Below are 26,564 nucleotides of genomic sequence, written 5' to 3' on the forward strand. Positions count from 1 at the left end.
ATTTAACTGTAACTTCAATATATTTTGATAAACAGCGACTTGTGTCAGTGTCCAATTATTTCCGGACATAAAAGTAATTTCTCCTCCTGCCGTGGCACTGCAGTCACAGTCTAGGGGAGTCCTTTCCTCTGAGGTGTGGACATCTAACCTGAGTGTGATTCTTGGGAGACTCCCTTCCCGACACTTTCTCCACAGGATGACATCTCCCACCTTGAGCTCCCCTCTCAGTCTCAGTGTACTCGGACTTGGGGCCTTGGGATAGGTACACCTGTAATCCCCGTCTCCTGTAGTATACCGTTACATGCTGAACACTTCCGCCACAGAAGTTTCCATGCCTAACTCTGACCACCCTAAGAGCATATTGGTAGGGGTCTGGGTAGCCACTCCTTTAGCTACTCTGCTGGTAGCTGATGTGACATTGGGATTTCACACTTTCTTAAGCTTGAAAGTCGACATCCGCGGAACCGCGGACAGTGCTCATTTGCATAAATATTTCGAAAAATAGATTCGCCATAATCGTCCGATTCCAATGGTATATTATTTGTAGCCACTTTCGTGAAGCCTTCCGTGTATAATTTGGGTTGTCCGTGTATAATATGGGTTGTATAGTTTTATAGTTTGTGTTGCTATGGGAAGTTTTCACCAGGCAACGACATTGACCATGCATCTTAGAAAGGCTAATATGTAGACAAGAATAGAGATTACAACATCACTATATATGATGTTTTGAACCATAATACATCATTTGTATTACAAATATGATATAAAAATAAATATTTAGTCCACATAGTATGAGGGTGTTCTTGAGTTTTTGGGAAGAAGTTGGTAATTTTTCTGAGTTTATAAAATATATAAGTCCAAACGTAACTAGCGATCTAGTGCTGCCACCTGCTGGCCGTTTTACACCATAAAAAAGGTAGATAGGGTTATAATCTTTCATTTTATAGTGTTTTATTTCTAGGTAGAAGAACCAAATTTTTTGGGGGTGCCTTTATTTTTTACCTTCTATTATTTAATTATTTAATTATTTTCCAACCCAATTTCAGTGTAATTTGATAGTAAAGGTATGAAAGTATGAGGAAATACCATTGACACAAATCCACATAATGCTTTCAAAAAAAAATCTTGATGCTGAATGGCAGAAATGTTTTCCGAAAACAATTCTTTTGCCTTTCAAACAGATGAGTTTTATAAATAGTGACCAAGAAGTCGGTTTTTATGTGTTTTTATTGTAGCCAGAGGGGTTGTTATTACCAGGATACATCAGAATAGGTTGTATCTGTTACAGAAATGAATCTAGGACCCAAAATGTCCAAGTAGTGAAATCCGGCCGAAATCTCCATAGGTGCCAAGGGCCTGATTGATACACTGGATTCCAGATTTTGACATTTTGACAGTGTTATTGTCGTACATGGAAGTGACCGTTTCGATGAGTCCGAATTTTTTCTTGATTACTTTATCTCCCTCCGTGTCCTGATGGGGTTTAACGCGACCTGGTCTCCCACATTTATTACACAGGGAGAGCCAGTATTAGTCATTTTGTTCGTATCTGGTTAGTCCAGCTGTACAAGCTTTGGGGAAGAGTTTTTTGTGCTGGAGATTTGCCTTCTCTAGTACAGGGCGTATGGTTGATCTGGTAACAGAGATTGGTAAATTTTGTTCCCCATAGTTTATCCGTTTGGACTAATGCTATTGCTTTTTTGATCTTTCCTACAGGCCCTCTCCTTCTCTCTCCTCTATGAGCTGACGCAGAGCAGGGGAGTGGAATGGGAGGTAAGTGGGAGGATTTACGATTCATCACACTCATTTAAGTGCTGTTCCCAGTTATCATTTGTCTGAATGTACAGGGTGTCATATTCTCATCATCAGACTCACTTTCAAATTCCTCCTGATTATCATATTCTGGGATGTCTGGTGGGGCTGTTGTGCAAGGTCTGTCCTTAACAACTGTGTCAGCAGACCTTGCCCTCCTTGTTCTATGGGCTGGGGTGGCCTGTCTATTTAGTTCTGTCTGTACTTCTTTTATCTCCACCTCCGCGGGAGATTGCACTAGGCGGCTGTCAGGGAGATCATACACATAATTTACTGTCCTCCTCTCGCATCCTAGCCAAGTCATTAGTCCACTCCAGATTCCTAACATTTTAGGGTTGTCTGGGGCAAAAATATTACTTGGTAGCCCTTACAGTAGCCCTTACAGGCTATTGCATAATATTACCATTGCTTGTCACAGAGTTCTGGTATCCCCTGGTATTTTAACAAAATATAGGGTTTGATGAGGCTTGGCTAATAGGACTACTGCTCTGTAATTCTTTTTTCTTTCTTTCCAATCTGCACAAGTCACTTTTTGGACTGTTAGGTACTTCCGCATTAATCCGATTTGGGATGAGGTTTCTTAAGCTTTTCCTGTACATCACAATTGTTTCTCATGACAGAGACATCTTTTATGATTTTTTTTATCAGAATGTCCAAACAAATTTCATGGTTTCCTCCTCCAAGCTTTTGTGGCCTTTACCTGTAGGATCACCTGATCAACTTAGAACCGGTTTGACACCCCTGCCCTATATGAACAATTAGCCAGACTTTTGACGCTCAAGGTCACTTCTTCTCACTTTACCTTAGAGTTAACACACTTTACCTTAGAGTAAACACATACTAACCTTTACTATGTCTCAGAATATGCACCTCAGAATTTATAAATTTTTACCCCACCTTGAAGCAAACACCAGTACCATAGGCCGAACACACTCTCACCAACGATCGCGTCTACCCCTTTCTTTCAGCTGCCTACAAGGGACCTGGAGTAGGAACTGATAACGTATCAAGGTCTACGTTTTGATTTATGGAGTACGTGGTTAGTCTCACTAGCTACTATCACAAAACAAACAGGGCTGCGGCTCAGAGGCAGAGGAATTATGATCAAGCATTTGATCAAGCAATCTCTCTCACACACACAAACAGAGACCAATAGGGGGACGGAGCTCGTACCTACAAGTTCCCAACTTTATTCAAGGGATTCAGTCAGTTTATAAAGGAAGTACACATTTTACAAACCCGATTCCAAAAAAGTTTGTAAAATGTGTACCATGTGTTATCATCATCTACAGTGCATAATATCATCCAAAGATTCAGAGAATCTGGAACAATCTCTGTGCGTAAGGGTCAAGGCCGGAAAACCATACTGGATGCCCGTGATCTTCGGGCCCTCAGACGGCACTGCATCACATACAGAAATGATACTGTAATGGAAATCACAACATGGGCTCAGGAATACTTTCAGAAAACATTGTCAGTGAACACAATCCACCGTGCTAAATCTCTATAGGTCAAAAAAGAAGCCGTATCTTAACAGGATCCAGAAGCACAGGCGTTTTCTCTGGGCCAAGGATCATTTAAAATGGACTGTGGCAAAGTGGCAAAGTGTTCTGTGGTCAGACGAATCAAAATTTGAAGTTCATTTTGGAAAACTGGGACGTCATATCATCCGGACTAAAGAGGACAAGGACAACCCAAGTTGTTATCAGCACTCAGTTCAGAAGCCTGCATCTTTGATGGTATGGGGTTCCATGAGTGCGTGTGGCATGGGCAGCCTACACATCTGGAAAGGCACCATCAATGCTGACAGTTATATCCAAGTTCTTGAACAACATATGCTCCCATCCAGATGTTGTCTCTTTCAGGGAAGACCTTGCATTTTCCAACATGACAATGCCAGACCACATACTGCATCAATTACAATGTCATGGCTGCATAGAAGAAGGATCCGGGTACTGAAATGGCCAGCCTGCAGTCTAGATCTTTCGCCCATAGAAAACATTTGACGCAACTAAAAGCCTGTATTAGACAAGAATGGGACAACATTCCTATTCATAAACTTGAGCAACTTGTCTCCTCAGTCCCCAGACGTTTGCGGTCTGTTATAAGAATTATCATTTAAAAATGAAAACATTTGAAATGTTGCCTTTGTACTATTTTCTTTTGAATATAGGGTTTATCATTGCATTCTGTTTTTCTTAACATTTTACACAGTGTCCCAACTTTTAGGGAAAAAGGCTTGCAGTATAACTTTACAAAATGTTTAACAACATGTTTAAAAAAAATACATTTAGAGTCACTGACCCCTAATGATCCTGGTGTACCACATGGTGTACCTGGCCCTTTAAAGATTTGTACTTGTTTTGACTTCACCAAACAAAGAGGAACATGATATTATGACAAACCATTAGAAGCAAATATATTACAACAGATGAGTTCTGCAATATGTTGATGATGACCATAGTTAACAGAAATTGCTAAACATCAACAGGTGGTGGTTTTACAAAAAGTGTGCAGAATACTAAGTGAATGTTGCTACACATCCAAATATGTTGTGTAAACCCAATACCAGTCCGATCCTGGCTATGCCCCTAGTCATCTCTACGCTGATCTGGGGCCTTAGTAAGGACCTGGCAGAGTAGAGGCTTTTAGGCCAATGTTTTTCAACCCGGCTCCTGGAGGCACCCTGCCCTGCAAGTTTTAGGAGAGACCTAAAACTTGCAGGACGTGGTGCCTCTAGAAGCAGGGTTGAAAAACACTGCTCTAGCCATCTCTGCGCAGTTGCTTTTTGTTTTTCCCAATTAGAGGCAGCTGGACATTGTTGCCTACATTTGGGGACCCTATATTAGTTGAGTTTGTACACACCATTGTGAGGATCACTGTTTATGCCCCCTGTGTATTTGTGGCGGTTGTGCTGCTTCTTTGTCTGTGTTGTTTTTGCAAGCCTACATTAAAATATCTTGCTACCACTCTGGGCCTGTGTCCTGCCTCCTCGACTGTAACAGATCCACCACCCAGGGACGCAGGGAGAGATAACGACACTGAGGAGAGGCCAAATAACGACACTGAGGAGAACCTCTACTGTCTCCCAATGGAAGACTTGCCAGCTCAGTGGCGACGATGGCAGCGACCTGCTGTGAGTGAGCCCCAAAAGTTTTTTTTGGGGGGGGGAGGGAGCTATGGGATCCTGCAAAGGACCCCTAGGTGTGACTACCACCACCCAAGAGGTGGGACAACAAGCCCCTGCTGCCACTCATGTGGGGGCTTGTTGGGGAGCCCCTACAGCCCATGCAGCAGGCGTACCTGGAGGAGTCAGAAGAGGACAACAAGGTGCTCCTGTTGCCGCACTCGTGTGGGCTCAACGAGGAGCCCATGCAGCCCAGAGGGCAGGAGGACCCAGAGGCGACGGAGGAGGAAGGAGAGAAGCCGTGGCCTCTGAGGTTCCCCTGCTCCGGAGCCTCCATCTGTCCCAGCGTCCCTTCCTATTCCCCAGAACCCTAATAGCAGATGACTACTTTTTGGCAAGTTGTAATCTGGCCTTTCTGTTTTGGGTGCTGATCAGAGGTCTGCATTTTGCTGTGTCGCCTTTGTAGTTATGCTGCCAAAGTCTTCTGTGAACGGTAGCTTTGTGAGACTTTCTCTACAGGATTCTGGAGGTTGTTGATGATTTCACTGACACTTATTTTATGATTTTTGGAACTCTGACCATGCTATTATTCTCATGCTATTATACACACTGAAGGCTCTGTAGGTCTACTTGTGCATGATTATCAGAATTGCTTAAGAAATAAAACACAATATACAAGCCAGTGACATTACAGATCACAATCACGCTCTGCAATGGCTATATGACTTGCAGATGATATTTGCCTGTCATTCTTCCTCAAAATGTCTGTTTATAAGGCTTACGTTTCAGTAAAGATGCCTGGACTTTCTAGGTGAAGACACTTTAAAGAAGAGTGTTTCTTTTCTGAAATTGGTGAGGGAATAACATTTGCATTGCAGATGCAATAAGATAAAAATTGTATGAGTTAAACAAGTGAACAATGCATGTCTTTTGTTCTTTGATATTTTGCTGTTGCCTAAATTAATCACTGTGCATTTTCCACTTTTTGGCTAATTCAGTTCATAGGAAGAGAAGCAGTAGATCTCCACAGTACCACCTGGTTCTTCTTACGATCATCATGGGAGTCAAAACTGTGTCTATTCTGGCCTGTGTTCTCGTCGCCCTCCTGGGTACTGGAGCATATCCATCCAACTGTCACAACCATCCAACATCCAACTGTCATTATCGTAAGTGATGCTATTACCAGAAAATTTGAATGAAGCTTGAGTTGTCACTTTTTTACTATTAACTGTTCTCATGTTATTGGTAGTTTTGTCAGGTTTGTGAGATTTGAAACATCTTGTTACATCCAGGTGTCTGTCCAAATGGGTATTCTACTGCCAAGACTGGCTCACACCGTTGCTTCCAATTGGTGACCAAACAAATGGGATGGCAGGACGCCCTTGTAAGTTTATCACTTGCATTGCCATCAACTCACTCTACCATTTACAATGATGCTGTTAAACACAATTCAAGATATCATACACTGATTGGTCTTCCATTCTAATTTCCACTTTTGACAGAGCTTCGTGATGGTTTGTAAAATAAATCAATGAAAATATTGATGTTTCCTTATGCAGGACTACTGCAAGAAGGATGGGGGCACCCTAGCTTCTGTTCACGGTTATCAAGAATACCAATTTCTACTTTCCATGGTGAAGAAGACCCAGGACATATCTGCTTATTCCTGGGTAGGACTGAATGATCTGGATCAGGTAAAACACCTTAACAGTCAAATAGCGCTTCATACAATAGATGGACGATAGATCTTCTGCCCTCTAGGAAGATGTCGATAACACTGGACTGTTCCCACTGACAGGAAGGGAGTTTTGTGTGGACAGATAGGAGTGACACTGAGTGGTTCTGGTCTACAAGTGCCAGAGCTCAGCAGTGGGGAGAGGAAGACTGTGTGGCGCTGAACTCTTATACAGGTTAGTATTGCCAACATGTATTTGCATTGGTGACATATAGGCCCTGATTCATTCTGATTGTTACACTTTAAGGTGACAGCACTTTTCCAGTGTCACTATGACTTCATTTAGCAGTATGTTAATCAATCTACCCCAAATATTTCACATTCTATATCACTGTACATAGCCAATCATGATTTTTGTATTGGTCTAAATGAGGTACTTTTGTAAATGCCTTAATCAACCAACTGCCAATTTAAAAAGCATTTGTGCCTCCTACCGACAAGGAAAGACTTGTAATATAGCATGCTATTTTTCTTTGATGTGCTAGTATGTCACTTATTTACCTACAAGTAATCACCCACTATACATTTTTAATTTACACTATATTTAAACAAGAAATAAAAAAAATTTTAGGCACTCTATCATAGATGTCCTTCAGATATGTAGAACTGTGTGCAAGAAACTAGTGACACAGAACAAATTACACTGCCCTCCATATGTATTGGGAAAGTAAAATCAAAATGGCTATGTTTATTGTAAGTCAGATTAAAATAAAATCAATATGAGGGAAGCATACTTGGGAAATGTGGGATGGAACTCTGACAGTGTTGTTTAACTTAGTCGGTAAAACATGAAACAGTCAGAAATAAAAGGCGGCATTCTGTGCTTTTGCCTCATCTTTAAATTGTACTTTCATATGCCTTGAGTGTACAGCCAAAGTAACAATTTTGACTAAAAATGTGATAATTAAAAGGGTATAAAAAGCTATCAAACTTCATTAACATCATATTCTGTTATGCATGCTTCTTAACCATCAAATTTAGCAGCGACAAGGTAATTCTGTTGACTTGCTCTAAAACTAATAAGGAAACTGTTCTCTACAGGGGCTGAAGGCTTCGATGACATTACCTGTTCAAGTAGCTGTACCTTCATCTGCATGAGGGCAGCAGTAGTCTAAAATGACAGGTATACAATACCAGCCAGAGAGTGGGAAGGGATTTTGCCAACATTCTCATATCTTCGCACACAATGGGAATGTTTTCAAAGTGCATTTTGAAATTATTTTTTAAGTGTCTAAAAAATTGTTTGGAACTACTTGTGAGCTCTACCAACCAAGGGGTAACCCTCAAATGTCATGAAAAAAGAAATTGCAGACAGGATAGGGTTGTTTAGAGCTATAAATATTCTCAATACTCAAGTATAACAATGCTTTGTCTATTGTATAAAATGACTTAATGTAATTGTTTTTTCAAATGATCCATCAGTGCTTCTATGCCTATGACTTAATAATACCTGTCAGCATCCACTTTGTCAGGTGTCTGTTATTTATTTTACACACAACCATATAACTTCATATATTGTTTGGTGTCATGTCCCTTGTTTAAAAACATCTCAGTGGTGAATCAAGTTTGGGGCCAGACCTCCCCCTTTTTTTTCTCCGGCTACATTTTAAGTCTTGGTAAATTACAGTACAGTACAAACCCAACCATGAAACTGAGCAATTATGGTATCTGAGTATTTTCTGTACACTTCCTCATAATGTACATTTTAGCATTAGAGAGACAGCCTCTACCCACACGCCTTAAGTCTTCTCACCTGTAGAATAGGTGCCCACCCACAGACTGATCGTTTGTTTGCATTGCTAAGCTATTTTTGACTGCCAATGCCAGCTAATGACAACACTGCGATCTGCCTGGATAATTTTAATGACAGCTGATGGCAGTGTTTTCTAACGCCTAAGAGGCATTATTGCTGTTTTGAAATGACATGCCCTGGGCTTCCCTAAGAATGGATAAAACATTGTATATTACTCATATTGTGTACTTATATAAGTAATGCATATTACATATGAATTAAGTATAAAGGCATTATGAAGCATTTAAAAGTTTAACAATTTAAAGCTGGACCGAGAATGAAAAATTCTGAGATGGCCGACAGGGACATGGTCATCAACCAGGCAGTGGGGTGCAAAGTACAAAAAAAAGGAGCTGATAGTGGATTAGTGGAAGTAGAAAAGATAGCACATCTCTATTTTCATGGATGGTGCTGGGGTGGAGCGGGTCAAGCCCTTCAAATTCCAGGCTGTCTATGTCAACAAAGACCGTTCATGATCCAAACAAAACATAATTGTAAAGACAGCGCCTCCTCCCCATGAGGAGGCAGAAGTGATTTGGAATGCATCCTGAGATACTCAAAATATTTCACTGAACCACTGAGAGCATGTTGGCCAGCTGCACCACCGCTTGGTATTTCAAAACTACCATCTCTGACCGCAAAGCAGTTCACAGGTTGGTGCTGAGGGCCCAGTACATCACCGTGGCCGAGCTCCCTGCCATCCAGATCCACTATGCTAGACAGTGCCAGATGAAGGCCCAGAGCGTAATCCAAGATTTCAGCCACCAAAGCCACAGACTGTTTTCTCTCCTACTGTCAGACAAACGATACTGAAATATTGGGACCTATAAGTATTTCAAAGGAAATAATTCACATGACCTGATTGATTTTAATTTTCAGACATATAATGCTTTCACTAGTTTTATTAACATCAAACTTCAAAACCATTTGTCAACATTTTGTAACATTCCTTTTACAGCAAGTAATCAACTAACAAGTATTAGACTTTACCATAAAAAGTGTTTCATATTTGACACAGTTGAGTTGCATTTGTTGATGTTTTGCTGGATTTACTGTTGTCTGAGCTTGCACACAGATGGCAATGTTAATTCACAGCGTAAATCGTTCCAGTAACCAGCTCCTTGAGAAAAAGATAAAATAGTTATGCCCAAGACAACTAAGATGTACACACAAATGTGAATGATTTGGGGCTTACTGTACCTTGATAATTTATTTGACCACAATGCTCTTTGCCTCCACCATTATTGGGCTCCCCACTCGCCCAGTTACTGTAATCAAATTTGGTTCCGTCACTCCAGAACCACACCTTGGTCTGTGGGAAATAAGGTCTTAGTATCATAGAAATACCAAGTTATTATCATTATTAAATGTTTCAATGGATAATGTAGTTGACATTATTTTCAGTTGATCTGTATCATCTACATTGGAGATCACTGGTAACCTTAAAATTGATGAGTTAATGTCCAATTCATCTGTGAGTTTTGGGAATAGAACAGGAGTTGTCCTTCCTTGTTTTACCTTATAAAGATCCGATCCTCCTATCCAGGTCCAAGGGTAAGAATTAGTTGCTCTAAACACCACATTCTTCACAGCCTCATTCTCACCAGCGTTGTGAATAGACACCAGGTTTCCTCCAAGGTACAGACAATTTTGCTAGAGGAAGAGGTACACAAGGACAGAGGCATTATGTAATGTAAGTATTAGTTAGTAGTCCACTCAAGACAATTACAATAACACATTTGCCATCACATCAAATTATATTCATATTCCAGGCTTGTGGAACATTCTTAGAGGTGTCTCCTTACGTAAAACCAGGCAAGTGGCAATTGTTATAAAAATAAAAATCAGAGAGACATTGCCACGTATTAGTTGAACCATTTATTGGTGAGTAATGCACAACAATACTCTGACAAGTCTTGATATCAGTTTCTGCTCCTGTGGGCTAACCAACTACAATCACATGATCATGTATACGATACTGCTAATGACAATATCAACACCATAATATCATTAATATTGTTGCATGGAGGATTCGATGTGTATTGTTTGGATCACTCTTTATAAGAAGAAACAGCAGGATGGAGACAGAACTTTCTCAAGCAGCACCTTACTTTTCTCCACAATTCAGCTTCACCATCACCACACTTCCTTGTTCTGACGCTCACCTGTCTGAACTAACCAATCAGATGCTAGGAGGAGTTAGGCTAAGGTAAATGTGAGGAAACCAGAGTTAGATTAATTATAATACTGTAACCGTTTTAAAGATCCAACTGTAACGATTTAAACATGTCAATATGTAAATAGTAAGAGTGTAAACATTGTCAATATATTTTTAGTAAATGACATCACATATGAATTAACTTAAATTCATAGTCTTACAATATCAATCCAATTAGGCAATGAGCAAGGTACACAATACTGATACCCCCACAGAAGGAAAAACAGGGGCAGGGGTGGTAGATAGGTTTGAACCAGCAAGCTAGTGAGACCAGTCAAATCAGAACTGAGTGGGTAACCTGATGATTAAACAGTCAGTCTGAAATCTGATATTCTGATAGGAGAAATCCCCAATGTCAGTTTATATGTCGCAGGCCAATCACCACTCAGGTTCCCTGTCTGAACTGAATATGCTAATTCAAAACAAAAAGACAGGTTGCTTTCAATTCAGATTCAGGGTGAACATGATACCTCAGCTTGGGACCATGTCCTCGCAGTGTTGTCGTAAATGTAACAATGTGAGTTGTATTCAGTCCAACCCCAGGGACATGATCTACCACATCCCCAATCCTCCTGCTCCTCCACTGGATCTAAAAGGATCAGACAGGGCATGTTGAACTTTAGAAGCAATTCTAGATCAATTGATCTACAAATCTCCTTGGATAATGATTTTTTTTTTATACTAGGTCACTCAGTCAACACACACACACACACACACACACACACACACAAACACACACATCACACCTAAATTATAAAACAGAAAACAGATTTGATGAATTCAAACATTTTTAAATAATGAAGTGTGAGGAAAATTCCCTCTTACTTGCGTTGCCCAGAGCAGAGAAGTCTCCCAGAGCAACTATAGAACTGAGAAGGATAAGAATGTTCAACATCGCCATTGTCCCCTGAGAGAGAAAGAGATCACCACAGACAGATATGAGACTACAGTCAACACACTATTTTCTGGGACCTCTCACCTACACTTAATTTTGGTGCTGATGCTGAACAAACACACAGTTCTAAAAGATTTTGGGAAACTGCTAAGAAATAACAGGTATCACCTCTTCAACCACACACAGTAGCTTCCCCTACTAAACAAAGATGTGGATAGTTCCTAAACTGCACACTATTCCCAATGTAGTGCACTATTTTTAACATTTGGAATGAGGTCCATGCCTTATTATTGAGACCAACATTTCTTGAATTTAAAGATCTATTCTCTCCCATGGCGCCCATTTCACTATATATAAAGCATCATTGTTGACCAGAAGCAAAGAAATGAAGAGCTGTTGAAATCTCACCTGTAATATTCAGTTTCACGTCTCCTGAAATGTTTGAAGGTCTTCAGTCGGTCTCGATCTGTTTCTCCAGCCAGGGAGTTCAATTCTAGTCATCCCTCTTCTTCTTTAAATATGTTTTTCAGAGTCACCTTCCAGGCGCTGATTTAGAATAAAATGTTTGTACTGGGTATTATTTGCTGCCCTGCAACTGTCGACCAGGAAAATGTCAAACAAACTAAATGCTGTACAAACAGCATGTTGAACCTCTCCTCCAAGCTTTTTAACTAGAAACACTACAGACGATGGCCAAATTAGCAAGATGAACCTTAACTGGTTTGTTTAATCCTTGTGTTAGGCTAATCATTTAAGTACACATTTTGTGTTCGGGGGTTAAATTATGAATGAAGGAAAAGGGAATCCCTGGCTATGTCAAACACCCAACTTCATCCTGTTCCCACCTTGCCCATACAGGCTGAGACAGGCAGGCATATTTACAAGCATAAGGGGAGGTACATTTCATCAGAGCAATCCCCCAAATTGGCAGGTTGTCTTGAAAACATTTCTATGAAAAGTGTATAAACCACTTGACTGAATACTGTGCAAATACACTGATCAGCCATATCATTATGACAACTGACAGGTGAAGTGAATAACACTGATAATCTTGTTGTCATGGCACCTGTCAGTGGGTGGGATATATTAGGCAGCAAGTAAACATCTTGTCCTCAAAGTTGATATGTTAGAAGCAGGAACAATGGGCAAGCTTAAGGATCTGAGCAACTTTGACAAGAGCCAAATTGTGATGGCTGGACGACTGGGTCAGAGTATCTCCAAAACTGCTGCCTTTGTGGGGTGTTCCTGGTCTGCAGTGGTCAGAACTCATCAAAAGTGGTCCTAGGAAGAAAAAGCGGGGAACCAGTGACAGGGTCATGGGCAGCCATGGCTCATTAATGCACGTGGGGAGTGAAGGCTGGCCTGTGTGGTCCCATCCAATAGACGAGCTACTGTAGCTCAAATTGCTGAAAAAGTTAATGCTGGTTCTGATTGAAAAGTGTCAGAACACAGTGCATCGCAGTTTGTTGTGTATGGGGCAGTGTAGCCACAGACCAGTCTGGTTGCCCATGTTCACCCCTGTCCACTGCTGAAAGCAACTACGATGGGCACGTGAGCAACAGAACTGGACCACAGAGCAATGGAAGAATGTGGCCTGGTCTGATGAATCACGTTATCTTTTACATCATGTGGATGGCCGGGTGTGTGTGCGCTGCTTACCTGGACAACACATGGCACCAGTAAGCACTATGGGAAGAAGGCAAGCCGGCGGAGACAGTGTGATGCTTTGGGCAATGTTCTGCTGGGAAACCTTGGGTTCTGCCATTCATGTGGATGTTACTTTGACACGTACCACCTACCTAAGCATTGTTGCAGATCATGTGCACCCTTTTACGGCAACGGTAATCCTTGATGGCAATGGCCTCTTTCAGGGGGATAATGCTCCCTGCCACAAATCAAAAATTGTCAAGGAATGGTTTGAGTAACACAACAACGAGTTCAAGGGATTGACTTGGCCTCCAAATTCCCCACATCTCAATCCAATTGAGCATCTGTAGGATGTGCTGGAAAAACAGGTCTGATCCATGGAGGCCCCACCTCGCAACCTACAGGAATTAAAGGACCTGCTGCTAACGTCTTGGTGCCAGATACCACAGCACCCCTTCAGAGGTGTAGTGGAGTCCATGCCTCGATGGGTCAGGGCTGTTCTGGTGGCAAAAGTGGGATCTACACAATATTAGGCAGGTGGTCATAATGTTATGGCTGATCAGTGTATACATCACTGCAAACATATATCACACTCTTTTTGTCTGGCAGTATATGTTGATCTATTCAAAGTTCTATATTAATATTGTATATAATCAGGGTATGCTTTTTACCTCCGGTATCGTAAAGTGATGTCGCTAGGAACTGCCTACATTGAATCTTTCCCCCCTGCTTGAAATCTGATGTACGTAATTCTCCAGAGTGGTACGTCAGGCATGCTCTGACTGTATGACTTGTATGTAAACCTCAATAGTATTACATTACTTTTATGTAAACCTCAAAAGTATTACATTACTTTTATGTAAATCTCAATAGTATTACATGACTTTTATATAAATCTCAATAGTATTACATTACTTTTATGTAAACCTCAATAGTATTACATGACCTGTATGTAAACCTCAATAGTATTACATGACTTTTATGTAAACCTCATTAGTATTACATGACCTGTATGTAAACCTCAATAGTATTACATGACTTGTATGTAAACCTCAATAGTATTAGATTACCTGTATGTAAACCTCAATAGTATTACATGACTTGTATGTAAACCTCATTAGTATTACATGACCTGTATGTAAACCTCAATATTATTAGATGACCTGTATGTAAACCTCAATAGTATTACATGACTTGTATGTAAACCTCAATAGTATAACTTACTTGTATGTAATCCTCAATAGTATTACATGACTTGTATGTAAAATACAATTGTTTAGAAGATCCGGACCTATTATTATTGGCTGTAATATCAATACTGATTCCAGCAGAGACCCCGTCCCTGGGTTACTCCATAGGGATCCCTCAGTCTCTGCCAGGCCTAATATCCACTAAAATCTGAGGTCTCTAAGGGGATAACACCTGTGTTTAAAGCATTGTACTTTGTCTTCTGCTATCTGTGATCATCATGTTTTGTCTGTGCACTGTGTTTTTTTCTGTTTGTTTTTAATCATTGTACCTAAATTGTGTAAACATGCATATGCTGGGTCCAGCTGTAAAAAATACCTTGATCTCGGTCTGTGTTCCTTTAATAGCAATGTGAGGCCTTATCCATGGGTTTTTTTGTGAATTCCCTTTGAACCTCCATACATTCCCTGGACATGCTCGTTTTTTTGTTAACATTGGGTTGATCAATTAGGCTGTTCGGCCTTCAAAGTTGTGATTGAATTGTACTGGTTACTGAGCATGCATGCTCCTCTATGTGTTGTGTTGGGAGACTGACCAAAAGGCAACCAACCATCCATCCATCCATCCATCATCTTCCGCTTATCCGGGGCCGGGTCGCGGGGGAAGCAGTCTAAGCAGGGATGCCCAGACTTCCCTCTCCCCAGACACTTCCTCTAGCTCTTCCGGGGGGACACCGAGGCGTTCCCAGGCCAGCCGGGAGACAGCCCCTCCAGCGTGTCCTAGGTCTTCCCCGGGGTCTCCTCCCGGTGGGACGGGACCGGAACACCTTCCCAGTAAGGCGTTCCGGAGGCATCCGAAACAGATGCCCAAACCACCTCAGCTGACCCCTCTCGATGTGGAGGAGCAGCAGCTCTACTCTGAGCTCCTCCCGGGTGACCGAGCTTTTCACCCTATCTCTAAGGGATCGCCCGGCCACCCTGCGGAGAAAGCTGCCTGTATCCGGGATCTTGTCCTTTCGGTCATGACCCTAAGCTCATGACCATAGGTGAGAGTCGGAACGTAGATTGACTGGTAAATCGAGAGCTTCGCCTTGCGGCTCAGCTCTTTCTTCACCACGACAGACCGATACATCGCCTGCATTACTGCAGAAGCTGCACCGATCCGTCTGTCAATCTCCCGTTCCATCCTTCCCTCACTCGTGAACAAGACCCCTAGATACTTAAACTCCTCCACTTGAGGCAGGCACTCTCCACCAACCTGAAGTGGGCAAGCCACCCTTTTCCAACTGAGGACCATGGCCTCGGATTTGGAGGTACTGATTCTCATCCCCACCGCTTCACATTTGGCTGCAAACCGTCCCAGTGCATGCTGAAGGTCCTGGGCCAACACGACAACATCATCTGCAAAGAGCAGAGACGAAATTGTGTGGTCCCCAAACCTGACACCTTCCGGCCCCTGGCTGCGCCTAGAAATTCTGTCCATAAAAATTACGAACAGAACCGGTGACAAAGGGCAGCCCTGCCGGAGTCCAACATGCACTGGGAACAAGTCTGACTTACTGCCGGCAATGCGGACCAAGCTCCTGCTTCGGTTGTACAGGGACCAGACAGCCCTTAGCAAAGGACCCAGGACCCCATATTCCCGAAGCACCCTCCACAAGATGCCGCGAGGGACATAGTCGAATGCCTTCTCCAAATCCACAAAACACATGTGGATTGGTTGGGCAAACTCCCATGAACCCTCCAACACCCCGTAGAGGGTATAGAGCTGGTCCAGTGTTCCACGGCCCGGACGAAAACCACACTGTTCCTCCTGAATCCGAGGTTCTACTATTGGCCGTATTCTCCTCTCCAGAACCCTGGCATAGACTTTCCCGGGGAGGCTGAGAAGTGTGATCCCCCTATAGTTGGAACACACCCTCCGGTCCCCCTTCTTAAAAAGAGGGACCACCACCCCGGTCTGCCATCCCAGAGGCACTGTCCCCGACCGCCACGCGATGTTGCACAGGCGTGTCAACCAAGACAGCCCCACAACATCCAGAGACTTGAAGTACTCAGGGCGGATCTCATCCACCCCCGGGGTGCCTTGCCACTGAGGAGTTTCTTGACCACCACTGTGACTTCAGCTCAGGTGATGGACGAGTCCACATCTGAGCCCTCATCCTCTGCTTCCTCAATGGAAGACGTGACAGCGGGATTGAGGAGATCCTCAAAGTACTCCTTCCACCGCCCGACGACATCCTCAGTTGAGGTCAACAGCTGCCCACCTCTACTGTAAACAGCGTTGGTAGGGCACTGTTTCCTTCTCCTGAGGCGCCGGATGGTTTGCCAGAATCTCTTCGAGGCCAGCCGATAGTCCTTCTCCATGGCCTCACCAAACTTCTCCCAGGCCCGAGTTTTTGCCTCCACAACCACCCGGGCTGAAGCCCGCTTGGCCTGACGGTACCCGCCAGCTGCCTCAGGAGTCCCACAAGCCAACCAGGCCTGATAGGACTCCTTCTTCAGCTTGATGGCATCCCTTACTTCCGGTGTCCACCACCGGGTTTGGGGATTGCCGCCTCAACAGGCACCGGAGACCTTACGGTCACAGCTCAGAGCGGCCGCTTCGACAATGGCGGTGGAGAACATGGTCCACTCGGACTCAATATCTCCAGCCTCCCTCGGGATCCAGTCAAAGCTCTGCCGGAGGTGGGAGTGAAAGATCTCTCTGACAGGAGACTCGGCCAGACGTTCCCAGCAGACCCTTACAGTACGCTTGGGCCTGCCGAGTCTGTCCTGCTTCCTCCCCCGCCATCGGATCCAACTCACCACCAGGTGGTGATCAGTTGACAGCTCCGCCCCTCTCTTCACCCGAGTGTCCAAGACATACGGCCGCAGGTCAGATGAGACGACAACAAAGTCGATCATCGACCTGCGGCCTAGGGTGTCCTGGTGCCACATGCACTGATGGACACCCTTATGCATGAACATGGTGTTCGTTATGGACAAACTGTGACTAGCACAGAAGTCCAATAACTGAACACCACTCGGGTTCAGATCAGGGGGGCCGTTCCTCCCAATCACGCCCCTCCAGGTGTCACTGTCGTTGAAGTCCCCCAGTAGAACGATAGAGTCCCCAGTCGGGTCGGGTACTCTGCACTGCCGTTCGGCCCGTAGGCACAAACAACAGTGAGAGACCTATCCCCGACCCGTAGGCGCAGGGAAACGACCCTCTCGTTCACCGGGGTAAACTCCAACACATGGCGGCAGAGCTGGGGAGCTATAAGCAAACCCACACCAGCCCGCCGCCTCTCACCATGGGCAACTCCAGAGTGGTGAAGAGTCGGCAACCAACCATTCTAAGTTTATTAGAATGGCAACCAGCCATTCTAAGTTTATTCTTAGAATCAGGAATCAGTTTGTCTTCATCACATTTAATTCCATGACGTATCAAAACTCTTTCTCTCATCACTCTCTCTTGTCCCTCTGAAGTAGACGTATAGTGAGCAATGTGTGGACCATCAAATCCCATAAAATCACGGTATCAAATCGGAAAACATATGAAATTGTGAATAGTGAGGTAAATATCAGATTGTATCTATTCTATCAATCTATCAAATGTATTTTATAAAGCCCTTTTTACATCAGCTTGTCACAGTTATTTTACATCAATTGTGCCAAATCCATATTGGGAGATTTCTGGCAATTCCCTGACCTTCATATATGTAATCAGGTAACTGGTCACCCATTGTTGTGTTCTGATGCACATGTAGTATTTGTCAAAAGCTATTTATGTTCTGGATCATGTCATCTATTCTAGACAGACACAAGCACAACTAGGGCTCTAGAGCAGCATGTCCCTTTAAACCACTCCACTCCATGGAGCCTTTTTCCGCTCCTCTTGCTGCATAAATGTTTCTGGGTAAAACCTTTCCGGTAAAGAACATTTTGAGTATCACCACAGAAAGGTCTGTGTACGGCCCTGATCACAGAGATCGTGTGCCTCTGACAGGTCTTGAGGTCACCTCTCCTACATTCGAGATGCTCAACACCCTCAAGAGACACCACTGTAGAATGAATTGATGTTTTGTAAGAGTAAACAATTAGATGATAAATATGGTTTTATCTGTGACTGTGGACATTAGAAGTGCATGCATTTAATAATTGCAGCAGTTGAAAAAAGTACAAGAAATGCCCCTAAGTAAAAATTCACTGGAATTCATATTTTAAATGTTTATTGATTTTGAACAGGATATCACTGTTGATATTCGGGAGGTGTGTTTAAAGTAAAGAGAGTAGTTAGCCTAAAGTGTGTGCAAAACCAACCATTCAAATGTTTTTTTCAAATATTAATCAATGTTTTCAGCACTTTTAGTTTTTTGACTGATAAAAACAATGTTTCTCATTGCTGATAAAAACAATGTTTCTCATTGCTTTTTATTATGCCTCTGCAGCAGATATGTGGTGAACAATGTTCAGACCCTCAAATCAAAATAAAATCTATCAAATCTCAATATACACTGAACAAAATTATAAACGCAACACTTATGTTTGCCCCCATTTATCATGAGCTGAACTCCAAGATCTAAGACTTTCTCTATGTACACAAAAGGCCTATTTCTCTCATATATTGTTCATCAATCTGTCTAATTCTGTGTTAGTGAGCACTTCTCCTTTGCCGAGATAATCCATCTGCCTCACAGGTGTGGCATATAAAGACATTGATTAGACAGCATGGTTATTGCACAGGTGTGCCTTAGGCTAGCCACAATAAAAGGCCACTCTAAAATTGTATTTTTGTTTTGGAACAGTATCCACAGATATGATGGAGATAGGATGGTGAAATGGAGAGATGTATTTGTATTTGTCAAAAGACTGGCCACTAATTAGACATGCCTTGACCACTCCACCGCTACATCCTTTAGCAATCTCCAGCACACAACCCTAACACAGACAAGCAGGACAGGTAAGTACACACAGGTATGTTTTATTACAAAGTTAAATGAAATAGTAACACTAGAAAATTCATAAAATACTTTAAATTTTCTTCAAAAGGAACTGATATCTGCAACCCAAAATACATTTCTTTGAAGAAAAAAAATCACTCTGTGACATTCATCCTTCTTCTCCTTGCTCATTAACCCCTTCATGGCTAAAGTAAAAGGAGTTTCTGTACTAGAGCAGGGTCTCTGGGGATTAACTGGAAGTGGATGGATACTCTCCAAACTCATAAGAAAAATATATATTAGAATTTGTAGTAGACATCATTTGTTTACCTTCAATATTAAAGGCAAATGTCAGTCCAATATGTTTTTTTTACCTGAGCGTGAGACGCTGTTAGCTGTATCTGGGGCTGGTACACCGCCACACATCGAACACAGAGCATTCTTTTAGGTTCACTCCGTGTTAAAGCAAATGCTTCATCCTTTTTAACAAGCTGCCTCCCTTGCACAAAATGTTCTTGCTGCATGTGTTGCATGTGTTTGCATACAAGATGCTGTTCGTGGAATAGAGCTCAGCATTCAACACTATTGTGCCCACTAAGGTTGTTCCTAAGCACAGGACCCTGAGTCTAAACACCTTTTGCAACTGGATCATGGACTTCCTGACAAGTAGACCCCAGGTGGTGAGAATTGGCAACCTTACCTCCTCTTCACTGACTTTGAGCATTGAGCCCCCCAGGGCTGCGTACTTAGTCTCCTCCTGTACTCCCTATTCACGCATGACTGTGTAGCCACACACAGCTCCAAAGTTATACTTCAGTTTGCGGGCGACACAATCATCCTGGGTCTCATCAACAATGATGAGACCGAATACAGTCAGAAGAGGACAACAACCACTCTCTCAAGGCAAGACTAAGAAGTTGATTGTGGACTTCAGGAAGTGGCAGAGGGGGGATCACACCCCCATACACATCATCAAAGATAACCTCTCCTGGTCCAGGCAAGCAGACTCAATGGTAAAAACATCCCATAAGCACTTATATTTCCTGAAGACACTCAAGAAGTTTGGCATGTCTGCAAAAACTCCAGAGGTCACATCATCAGCTGCCATCTTCCTTTTGTGCAAGGCATCAGGAAAGCACGGAACATCATACAAGACTCCAGCCACCCAGGCTATTGTCTGTTCACACTGCTGCCCTCTGGAAGACGTTACCAGAGCATCAGGTCACACACTTCCAGTCTCACAAACTTTTTCGCCCAGGCCATAAGACTCCTCAACCAACATTGATCTATTGATCACATCAACACTTCATATGCTCTGGTCACTTTTTATGTACATTAGCACATTTTAAAGTATCCATTTATAGGCACTACAACACTTATATTTATATATTTATAAAAGTCTTTGACAAGGTGCAAGAGATTATTGTTTAGTTGATACAATCGACAGTCTTATTTCTGGAATTTAGTAAAACAACTTTATACAGTAACAAATAAACAATTTGTATCAGAAAGCATGATCGTACATATTTTTTTACTTGCAGAAACACAAATGAAGTTCCAAACCCGATAACCTATAACAATTAATGTGGCAAGCATACGATTTAAACAAAATTGAACTTTTGTTGAAGCTGCCCTGCCTGGTTGACTAATAGAAATGCATAATTTCCTCTCTTAACCCCGCCCACACAGAAGTTTTGCATAACTGCAAAAAATAAATTGAGAGCAAAAACCAGGGTAACGTAACCAAACATAAAAAAAAAAACTGCAGACAAAGACAATTGTTTTAACAGAATTGTGTTATTAAGAAAGAAATATTCCCTGATAGGAAATGTCCATGAGAAACTTAACACAACACAAAGTGTTGACTAACTCTGAACAAAGGATAATAGATGGGATGTGGTGCTTTGCCCATTATTGATGGGCCCCACACACCCTACCCACACATCCTGTCCATACCTGATAGGAGTTGTCCATGTGACTGTCATAGACTCTATGAATAGACCCATGGACCGTAGGTTGGAACATACCATTTTGAGAAAGCCTGTCTTTACCTGATGATACACATGTATTTTAGTTCTATTCGCTTATTTAAAAACATAACACAGTGGAATGGTACTTCGTTATCTTGTGCTATATGAGGTACCGTATCACAAACAGTTGGTATCCACTATTGAGAAGCCCCACACAACCTGATAAGCTGTGGAGCCAGGAACTCAAGAGGGGACACTACCAGGCCATATATGGTTAGGATATAGAATACACGTATATGATTGGAAGACAGCCAAATGATCGTGTAACGATTGGCTATGACCACTGACCGCCTCCTATGTGTCCTGGCATAAAAGACTGTTAATATTGTAATTATTGGAGAACATGTAAGAACTATTGATGATCAACATCTTGGACTCATGCTAAATAAACATTCTCTTCTGACTACCGGTTGCATAAATTTTGTTCATGGATCAACACCCTCTCAAAGAATTGTATTGCATTCAAATAGTTATTTTTCAATTGTATTTGCAATATATATTCTTTGATCACAAAGGTGCCTGTAGTCAGGGTGTGTGCTGTGTGCCTGCGACTCGTATTTTTGTTGAGTTCACATCCACAAGCAACAGCAGTAGTTCTGGAGAAGCACTTACTGTATGTTTAAACGACAGAACAGAACGTTGTTTGTACCAAGTGACAGTTCTGCTCTTTGATGGGTACAGCCTAGAAGAGAGTTGGTTGCATGTTTTAGCTAGATAGCTACTGCTATGGTGGTACGATTTGAACCAGATGGCTACTAAAGTTAGATCCATTTATGTTGTTATACAGGGTTTTTTTTAAAGCTGCATTATAGGATCCATTCTGTAAAAAAAAACAGACAGCAATACAACACACACCATACTCACCGGTCAGAAAGCATTTCTACACCAATGCCTGATAGAGAATGACGTTCCGAATGAAATAATGAAAAAATGAATTACCTGTTCTGTTATGGACATTTTTAATTTAGGTGCATTTGAGAAATGTCTGTCTTTCCATTGGCTGGTATGTAAATCTTTACTTTGATTGTGACACACATGTCTGTAAAATATCAGAGGATTATTAGGTATTTGGGCCATGTCCTCCTGCCTAGACAAAGAAGGGTGTCAGTCCTTTCTGTTCCTTAGGAATGTAGGAGAGGGGGATCTGGTGTTTGTCTTAGGGGTCATTCTTGATTGGTCAGAGCAGAGTATAGGGTTAATCATCTACCTATCTGTAGGTTGAATTTATGTTCCCCTCAAGGGTTGAGAAAGTTAACCAGATGGGGGAGGACAACATGTGACTTGTTTGAAACCTAGGACATGTGATAGAACAGAAGGAATGTGTTTCATAGACAAGGCAGATGGGCAACAACTTACCACACCCCTTTTTCAATGTAATATATATGGAATGTGCATGTATTGAGTTAGAGACTCCTCAGACAATTATGTTTATAAGCGGTTGACGCGTCTCTCTCATTTGCAAATGATTATTAAACTGTTAGAATGTGCCAAGAGAATTTTGTCTCTGTTTCTTACTCCTTTAAGAGTGTCGATCGATAAAATTACCATCACAGTTCCAAAAAAGGTTACTCAGAGTACTACGTTATTCTTTGCCATGCTAACGTTAGCTTAGCATACCTGGTAGCTAACTATAGAGAATAAGTCTTCTTTTGTTTCTTTGTTGTGTTTGTAGTGTATGCTGTAGTAGACAAGAGAGGAATTGACAGTTTGTTGTCCTAGGCACTAGCTGCCATTTTAGGTTCTTACAGTTAGCGAATGTTGTTCCCTATGGCGTACTTATGCTATATACAGTGGGGAGAACAAGAATTTGATACACTGCCGATTTTGCAGGTTTTCCCACTTGCAAAGCATGTAGAAGTCTGTAATATTTATCATAGGTACTCTTCAACTGTGAGTGTCGGAATCTAAAACAAAAATCCAGAAAATCACATTGTATGATTTTTAAGTAATTAATTTGCATTTTATTGAGTATTTAATACATAAGTATTTAATACATCAGAAAAGCAGAACTTAATATTTGGTACAGAAACCTTTGTTTGCAATTACAGATATCACACGTTTCCTGTAGTTCTTGACCAGGTTTGCACACACTGCAGCAGTGATTTTGGTCCACTCCTCCATACAGACCTTCTCCAGATCCTTCAGGTTTTGGGGCTGTCGCTGGGCAATACGGACTTCCAGCTCCCTCCAAAGATTTTTTATCAGGTTCAGGTCTGGAGACTGGCTAGGTCACTCCAGGACCATGAGATGTTTCTTACGGAGCCACTCCTTAGTTGCCCTGGCTGTGTGTTTCGGGTTGTTGTCATGCTGGAAGACCCAGCCACGAAGGAGGTTGTTGGCCAAGATATCGCGATACATGGCCCCATCCATCCTCCCCTCAATACGGTGAAGTCGTCATGTCCCCTTTGTAGAAAAGCATCCCCAAAGAATGAGGTTTCCACCTCCATGCTTCATGGTTGGAATGGTGTTATTGGGGTTGTACTCATCCTTCTTCTTCCTCCAAACACGGTGAGTGGAGTTTAGACCAAAAAGCTAAATTTTTGTCTCATCAGACCACATGCCCTTCTCCCATTCCTCCTCTGGATCATCCAGATGGTCATTGGCAAACTTCAGATGGGCCTGGACATGCGCTGGCTTGAGCAGGGGGACCTTGCGTGCGCTGCAGGATTTTAATCCATGTAATGTGTTACTAATGGTTTTCTTTGAGATTGTGGTCCCAGCTCTCTTCAGGTCATTGACCAGGTCCTGCCATGTAGTTCTGGGCTGATTTCTCACCTTCCTCATGATCATTGATGCCCCACAAGGTGAGATCTTGCATGGAGACCGAAGGAGATTGACCGTCATCTTGAACTTCTTCCATTTTCGAATAATTGCGCCAACAGACCGAAGGAGATTGACCGTCATCTTGAACTTCTTCCATTTTCGAATAATTGCGCCAACAGTTGTTTCCTTCTCACCAAGCTGCTTGCCTATTGTCCTGTAGCCCATCCCAGCCTTGTGCAGGTCTACAATTTTATCCCTGATGTCCTTACACAGCTCTCTGGTCTGGGCCATTGTGGAGAGGTTGGTGTCTGTTAGATTGAGTGTGTGGACAGGTTTCTTTTATACAGGTAATGAGTTCAAATAGGTGCAGTTAATACAGGTAATGAGTGGAGAACAGGAGGGCTTCTTAAAGAAAAACTAACAGGTCTGTGAGAGCAGGACTTCTTTCTGGTTGGTTGGTGATCAAATACTTATGTCATGCAATAAAATGCTAATTAAATATTTAAAAAATCATACAATGTGATTTTCTGGATTTTTGTTGAAGAGTACCTATGATAAAAATGACAAACCTTTTCATGCTTTGTAAGTAGGAAAACCTGCAAAATTGGCAGTGTATCAAATAATTTCTCCCCACTGTAATTTACTTTCCTCCTCTCGGATCCTAGCCAAGTCATTAGTCCACTCCAGATTCCTAACATTTTAGGGTTGTCTGGAGCTAAAATATTACTTGGTAGCCCTTACGGTAGCCCTTACAGGCTATTGCATAATATAATATTGCTTGTCACAGACTTCTGGTATCCCCTGGTATTTTAACAAAATATAGGATTTGATGAGGCCTGGCTAATAGGAATACTGCTCTTTAATTCTTTTTTCTGTCTTGCCAATCTGCACTAGTCACTTTTTGGACTGTTAGGTACTTTTGCATAGATCTGATTCTGCATTAATCCCAAAAGAATATTATGGTTTCCTCCTCCAAACTTTCGTGGCCATTACCTGTAGGATCACCTGATTGGTTAATTTCTACCCTCACCTGGTTGTTAACGTCTGAACTGGGAACAAATTTATAGGAAAAACCAAAAACCTGCAGACACTCGGCCCTCCGTAGAACCGGTTTGACACCCCTGCCCTATATGAACAATTAGCCAGCCTTTTGACGCTCAAGGTCACTTCTTCTCACTTTACCTTAGATTTAACACACTTTACCTTAGAGTTAACACACTTAACCTTAGAGTTAACACATACTTACCTTTACTTTGTCTCAGAATAGGGCATCTCAGAATTAATTACTTTTTGAAGCAAACACCAGTACCATAGGCCGAACACACTCTCACCAATGATCGCGTCTACCCCTTTCTCTCAGCTGCCTACAAGGAACCTGGAGTAGGAACTGATAACGTCTAAGTTTTGATTTATGGAGTATGTGGTTAGTCTCACTAGCTACTATCACAAGACAAACAGGGCTGTGGCTCAGAGGAAGAGACAATCACACACACACACACAGACCATGAGGGGGACGGAGCTCCTACCTACAAGTTCCCAACGTTATTCAAGGGATTCAACGGTACAGACAGCGTCAGGTTCTGGGAAGATCTAGTAGCCAAGAGTCAGATCAGCTCTTCTCTGGTGTTCAATCGAACTCTTGTTACTGGACTCTCAAGCCCTTTTATAATGTTTATTATTCATGATGTTTATAAAGGAGGTACACATTTTACATAATTGTTCAATGATTGGTCTATCATCTATCATGGTCATGAGCTTTGGGTCATGACCGAAAGGACAAGATCCCGGATACAGGCGGCCGAAATGAGCTTTCTCCGCAGGGTGGCTGGGCGATCCCTTAGAGATAGGGTGAGAAGCTCGCCTTCCTGGAAAGGTGTTCCGGTCCCGTCCCACCGGGAGGAGACCCCGGGGAAGACCTAGGAAACGCTGGAGGGACTATGTCTCCCGGCTGGCCTGGGAACGCCTCGGTGTCCCCCCGGAAGAGCTGGAGGAAGTGTCTGGGGAGAGGGAAGTCTGGGCATCCCTGCTTAGACTGCTGCCCCTGCGACCCGGCCCCGGATAAGCGGAAGAAGATGGTATGGTATGGATTGGTCTATCATTAACACATGACCGATACTTTACATCCCCTCCCTAAGTCCTTATTTGGCATCTATGTAGGCTCTCCCCATCTCTTCACAGAGCCTTTGAAAGTTTTCTGTTTTACTTGGGTCTTTGGCTGGTTGATAGATGAACACCAAGGGGGAGGGAGGTAGTTGGACGTCTTCTGTTTTAGGCCCTGGTGTAGACTGCTGATCCAACTTTGGCTGTTGCTCCCGGAACCCTTGGCTCAATTCCTGTACTCAGCTCTTTTTCTCAACAATATACAACGATCAACCATAACATTATGACCACCTTCCTAATACTGTGTAGGTCCCCCTTTTTTCCTCTGAAACA

General features: G+C 42.5%; 2 protein-coding genes across 3 annotated transcripts; one reads left to right on the forward strand and one right to left on the reverse strand.

The window, feature by feature from the left end:
• The first annotated feature begins 4,706 nt into the window (after positions 1-4,706).
• LOC105007111 (C-type lectin LmsL-like) lies at positions 4,707-8,139 on the forward strand. 2 transcript variants are annotated; one of them, XM_010865911.4, is made up of 6 exons: positions 4,707-4,948; positions 5,938-6,105; positions 6,232-6,323; positions 6,499-6,633; positions 6,738-6,849; positions 7,716-8,137. In XM_010865911.4, the coding sequence occupies exons 1-6, from the start codon at positions 4,933-4,935 to the stop codon at positions 7,787-7,789; spliced, it is 597 nt and encodes a 198-aa protein (XP_010864213.2). In that variant the 5' UTR covers positions 4,707-4,932; the 3' UTR covers positions 7,790-8,137.
• A 791-nt stretch (positions 8,140-8,930) lies between these two features.
• On the reverse strand, positions 8,931-25,689 carry LOC105007109 (ladderlectin-like). Its single transcript, XM_034288391.1, has 6 exons — positions 25,662-25,689; positions 11,510-11,591; positions 11,155-11,273; positions 9,985-10,119; positions 9,667-9,778; positions 8,931-9,586 (listed from the first exon to the last, which is right to left on the reverse strand). The coding sequence occupies exons 2-6, from the start codon at positions 11,583-11,585 to the stop codon at positions 9,516-9,518; spliced, it is 513 nt and encodes a 170-aa protein (XP_034144282.1). The 5' UTR covers positions 11,586-11,591; positions 25,662-25,689; the 3' UTR covers positions 8,931-9,515.
• Positions 25,690-26,564: the final 875 nt, after the last annotated feature.

The sequence above is a fragment of the Esox lucius genome, chromosome 19 (genome assembly GCF_011004845.1).
Source record: "Esox lucius isolate fEsoLuc1 chromosome 19, fEsoLuc1.pri, whole genome shotgun sequence".
Lineage (NCBI taxonomy): Eukaryota > Metazoa > Chordata > Actinopteri > Esociformes > Esocidae > Esox > Esox lucius.

What these genes read in the sequence shown, in the direction of transcription:
- LOC105007109 (XM_034288391.1), bottom strand. Translation starts at nt 11,585, where the DNA reads ATGGCGATGTTGAACATTCTTATCCTTCTCAGTTCTATAGTTGCTCTG. An exon ending in GGACATGGTCCCAAGCTGAG is followed by an intron (nt 10,120 to 11,154) that starts GTATCATGTTCA and finishes CTCTTCCTCTAG; the next exon opens with CAAAATTGTCTGTACCTTGG. An exon ending in TGGTCAAATAAATTATCAAG is followed by an intron (nt 9,587 to 9,666) that starts GTACAGTAAGCC and finishes CTTTTTCTCAAG; the next exon opens with GAGCTGGTTACTGGAACGAT.
- LOC105007111 (XM_010865911.4), top strand. An exon ending in TGGGATGGCAGGACGCCCTT is followed by an intron (nt 6,324 to 6,498) that starts GTAAGTTTATCA and finishes TTCCTTATGCAG; the next exon opens with GACTACTGCAAGAAGGATGG. An exon ending in GGCGCTGAACTCTTATACAG is followed by an intron (nt 6,850 to 7,715) that starts GTTAGTATTGCC and finishes TGTTCTCTACAG; the next exon opens with GGGCTGAAGGCTTCGATGAC.